The 5,431-nt window shown below is 40.4% G+C and overlaps 1 protein-coding gene across 1 annotated transcript in view; it reads left to right on the forward strand.

Annotated features, from left to right (window-relative positions):
- Nucleotides 1-4,794, forward strand: part of LOC308143981 (succinyl-CoA:glutarate CoA-transferase-like) — a gene marked incomplete at its 5' end in the record, with an annotated part of 103,029 nt that extends 98,235 nt beyond the window's left edge. The window contains one exon of the mRNA XM_080514953.1: nucleotides 4,150-4,794. Within this exon, the coding sequence (XP_080371079.1) occupies nucleotides 4,150-4,313 (164 nt within the window). The 3' untranslated portion in view covers nucleotides 4,314-4,794. The remainder of the gene's footprint in view (nucleotides 1-4,149) is intronic.
- Between the last annotated feature and the right edge of the window lie 637 nt (nucleotides 4,795-5,431).

The following is a 5,431-nucleotide window of genomic DNA, read 5'->3' on the forward strand; positions in this document are numbered from 1 at the left end:
TCACTAACTAGGATTACGTGTAACTAACTGAGAATCTCTGGAACTGGTTAACCTCAGTCTCTTCCTTCAAAAAGAAACAGTAGTCATGAGCGACGGGACTCGGTTAAAAATATAAATAGATTTTTTTAATTATTTAGTTTAATAATTTGTTGGTATTTCATACAATAAGGAATATTTAGTTTTATTTAAAATGGTTTCAGTGAATGAATGAATGTATAGACAATGAATGAATAATTTACATTTATTTATTCTACTAAATGTATTCATCAATTTCTATATTGTGTATTGTTTATCAAATCCAATCCAACTTTATTAATAGAGCACCTTTCATACAGAAAAAAACTCAAAGTGCTTCACATAAAATAAATATATAAAAAATAGAAATAAAATAGAAACACACACACACCCACACCCAACCCCCCCCCCCACACACACACACACACACACACACACACACACACACACACACACACACACACACACACACACACACACACACACACACACACACACACACACACACACACACACACACACACACACCAAGCCTAACTGCCCGTAACAGAGTATAAAAACTGATATAAGATTGGGCTTCACCACTGCCGTTTTAAAGGCAGCAGGGAAAACACCCCTCTGAAGAGTCTAATTCATGATATTAAGAAGCTCAAACTCAATGAACCCGTAGAATGTTTTAAAAAAACGCATGGGAATCGGATCTAAAAGGCAGGTTGTGGGTTAACTTGGGAGAAAACTGGACCAAGTGTCTCGGCGTCAACAAGGACAGACTGTCCAGTGTCTCCTCGGGTAAAAGCAAAACTTCAGAAGCCTTAAAAGTAGCTTGTTGAGATAAAAGATCAGTTCTCATAGCATAAATTCTACTTCTGAAGTTTCTGCAAAGTCCTCACATAAAACGTCTTTAAAATCCTGGAGGACTTATTAAAATCTGTATTAATTAAAAGGTCAATGGTGGAAAAGAGGAATCTGGGGTTGTTTCTATTATCTGAAATGAGTTTTGAAAAATGAGATGTTCTTGATAGTTTGACTTTATTGTTGTAGATTTTGAGTTGTTGACAGAAGATTTGATGATGAACAGTTCATTTCATTTTCCTCCATTTTCTTTCCGCACTCCTGCATTGCCTCTTCAATTTGTTTATTTCCTCGATTGTCCACGGAGGTAGAGGTTTGTTTTTAACGATTTTTGTTTTTAGTGGCGCCACAGAGTTTAGGGTTGTTGTAACTTTACTGTTAAAATTATTTAAAATAAAATCACAAGATGCAGGTAAAATGTCAGCAGAAGTGCGGTTTAACATTTGCATAAAATTTGTAGCCACTTCAGAAGTAAGATAGCGTTTCCTCACCGTTCTCACTGGGCCTCACGTTGACTAAAACTGGTAATATTAAAAAAGACACAGTGGTGGTCAGACACAGCAGGTCAACACCAGAGGACACACCCTGGTCAGGCCACTGGAGATGAGCAGGTCCAGTGGGTGACCTCTGTTGAGAGTGGGCTGTGTGACGTGTTGTTTAAAGTCCATGCTGTTTGAAAGATTCATAAAATCAATGGCAGCACAGTCAGACTCATTATCTATGTGTAAGTTAAAATCACCAGTTATTAAAATCTTATTATATTTGGCATGTATGATTGATAACAAGTCTGAAAATTCACTGATAAAAGAAGAAGCATATTTGGGAGGCCTGTAAATTATAACACATAAAATCTGAGGGCTGTTAAAAACAAAGGTGTTCAAAGGTGGCCCAACTGCCACAGAGATGTCCTTTTTTAAAAGTGTGTTGCAGGTAATGGAGGCAGTGCTGCCAACTGGAGCTGAAGGGACGTGGAGGAGGTTGCTGAGGTTGATGTTGTGGAGGATTGTGGTGACGACAGGAACTGCAGAGGCGGGGTTGTGGATGTGTTGTTGTGAGAGGTGGAGGGGTGATGGAGAGAGCAGTAGGGGGCGCTCTTGCCAACAGATCCATGTTGTGGCGTGGTGAGTGAGGAAGACAGGTGGGGGCGTGTACAAGGAGGCTCTAGACATTCGTGTCTCCCGTACCGAGCTGCGTATTGAAAGTTCCTGGAGAGCGCCATGCAGCCCTGGTAGCTGAGGGGGAGACCGTCGGTACAGGAGGGCCGCTTCAAAAATACGTTCAAATGATCGATAAAAACAAAGTCTTGTGATGGACACGCCACCTGGAGCCACTAGTGGAGGTATAAAGGTCTGCTAAAACGCACATCTCCATGGCCAAAAGTGGGAATTAGCCCGCTGATAAAAATGCACAGTCAATTCAAATCTTTTTTGGTCAGTTTGGAGTGACCTCTGGCCGAGTCGTTAGTTCCCACATGCACGATGATGCGCTTCACGGAGAGTGGGAGTTTAGATATCTTGAATGGTAGTTCGGGGCCCGTGCTTGCTGCTAGATCTTTTGCAAGGAGGCAAAACTGTGTTTTCATCCTTCAGTTCTTTAAACTGAAACTTTTCATACACTGGACCAAACAAATTTCTCTCCTCTGGTTCATCATCACATCCGTTAGCTGCTACTGTTCTCACTTTATCACACACAGGTTTTTTTCTCTGATTCCTTCACTGCAGGGGTGTTAATCATGAACCGGCCCTCAAGACACTCCAATCCCACCAGACCACCAAGTAAATTTTAAATATTTCGAGGAAAAGATTGATTACTTAACAAACCTCTTGACATTTTAAAGGTTACGATGGAACTGTTTTACCAGTCCAGCCCATGAAATTTGACTGCACGTGGCCTCTGAACTGAAATGTGTTTGTCACCCCCGATCGATTTATCAGGAAGTGCAATTAAGCATGATTAAGTACATAAAATGTGTACGTTTTTTTTGTGCAATTGATTAAAAAAAGTATTACATTTGAGTACTAGTGCCGACACAAAGTCCATTAATGGAAAAAAGAGAAATGTGATGGTTGAATGAAATGATGGCATTCCATATTCCTTAATTATTTACCCTGACACCCCCAACACACACACACACACACACACACACACACACACACACACACACACACACACACACACACACACACACAGTGAGTGTTCAGCTCGTTAGTGCTGTTCTTTAAAATCAGCTGATTGTTCTGAGTTTCCCCAAATAAACAGTGTGGTTCCCCTCGTTCTTCACTCCCTCTTAAACAGAAAAGACAAAGAATTCACTGAAAATGGCATCTCACAAGGAAAACAGTCAATAATTTCATTATTTTTACTGGCCTGCACCATTTTCAAAAGCATGCAGACATGGACTGGTGATTCCAACAAACGTTCACATGAGAATTCTGTCTTCAGTTTAGAAGATTTTTCTGAAAATTTTGTGCAATAATTCACAAATTACAGATTTATCGTCGAAACACATTAGAATGATCCTTTCATTTGTAGACATCTATCAACTTAAACATGTGCCTTTACAATGCGGAACTTTTGTAAAATGCTACAAAAGCTTTGAAAAGCCAAAATGTGTTTGAAATATGGCTCTGGTCCTGTTTACATGACAACGCTGACAAATGAAAACAGACAACTTTTGTTGCATTTTGAGTGTCAGTTCACACAACAATGGGGCTCAGAGCCACTGAAAACACAACCATTTGAAAACGGCTTCCAAGGTGGACCTTTTAGAAAACACTCCAACACCATCTCCGGGGAAACGAGAGCAAAAACACCACAGTTACAAAAACTCTGCTCATGTACACCACGGCCGTTGTCACTCGTAGTTCTGCACATGCTCAGTAGAGACAATAAGAACAAAGTTTCCTCCATCGTGTCATGACTCCCAGTCCATATTCTCCTGGACTTGGTACTTTTATTTTGACAGTCACCATAATAACAATCCAACTTGGTCGTCCACCAAGCACTAGAATGTCTGTTTTTTCCTGTTGTTAATGTTTGTAAAGTATTGTTCTCTGCTTCATGTGCGTGTGAGGGTTCATTACAAAAACAAACATTGTTTTCAAAATATTTCTGTGTAAATGTGAAATCTTTCTGAAACGAAAACACCAAAACATTGCATTTCAATTGAACCTTTGTTTTGTAAACGGGGGCTAAAATGCGCTTGTTGGCTTCTCAATTAAAACGAGTATGTATACTGTTGAAACCGCTGTTTTTTAATTTTGTTGGTTTGTTTGTTTTCAGGTCCAGCCGTTCGCTTCAGCAGCTTCTCACACGGCGAGCCGACACCCCCTCCTCTGATTGGTCAGCACACTGTGCAGGTGCTCCGGGACACCTTGGCCTACAGCAACGACGCCATCCACGCCCTGCTGGAGTCTGGGGCGGTGGTCCAGAACCAAGTGTCCTGATTGGCTCAGAGGCAGACGCAAACAACAACAAAGAAAAACTGGTTCAATCCAGCTAATCCAGCTAAAAACTGCACTCCACTTTTATTTTTGCCAATCAGACATTTTTTACAGTTGACAAAATGAGTCTATTTTTTTCTCTCAGACGTGATTTTTGATCATTTTCTACAGTAATATGTACACAATTCACATGTATATTTGACACAATATGCACTATGAAGATCACTACTTAAATGACAACAATTTCTCATCATAATGAACTCCTCACCATAGCTGAAATCAAACACTCCCATCAGTTTTGTAGCAACAAACTAATATTGCAAAAAGCAACAATGGAACTTCAGTCCTGCTCCCTCAAACACTCGACTCCTTTTCTTTAAAGCCCGGTTGTCTCCACTGTCACTCCACCACTTGTAAAAACATGTTTTTATGACTCTGGTTGTAACATTTTATGAGTAGCTGGTCGTGAATAAAGGGTTTCCATCCTGTGCACACCAGAATCTGATGATCACACTATTTTATTGTTGTTTTTCAGCAGCATGATATTTGTCTGTTTTTCATGTGATTTCCTCATGTGATAGTGCAGCTCTTAAAAACAACTGGCCAAAGCCACTCATAAATTAGTTTATTTACCATTTATATATTAGGACCGAGAAACAAACACACTCTACCTCACCCAAACCAACCACCAAATAAATACTGATTTAGGACTCATATATCCTGCTTTTCAACATTGTCAAATGGTCTCGTTGGTCCAAAAACATTGTATTCAAACTTTTTTCCCCAAAATAAATGTTTTCCTTGATTTTCCTCCATTAGAATATTGGACCATAGGAGCTACATTCAGAATCTGCTGTGTCTGTGTGAGCTGGACTGGCTCCGCCCACACATGCCCATCTATGGGAAGAGGAGGAAGTACTTCCTCTCGTGGTGCCATGTGCCAGAGCAGAGCTGCCTGATTTTTGGAGGAGACAAAGGGAGAATCCTACCTTGATTGTGATTGACTGAACCCCCAATGACACTATATAGGGTTTGATTTCTGATTGGCTGGTTGGAGCAACACACTTTTTAAAACCTGAAACAAGCCGGGGAGAGAGAGGACACACTTTCTTCACTTTTGG

The sequence above is a fragment of the Blennius ocellaris genome, assembly GCF_963422515.1.
Source record: "Blennius ocellaris genome assembly, chromosome: 19".
Taxonomy (NCBI): domain Eukaryota; kingdom Metazoa; phylum Chordata; class Actinopteri; order Blenniiformes; family Blenniidae; genus Blennius; species Blennius ocellaris.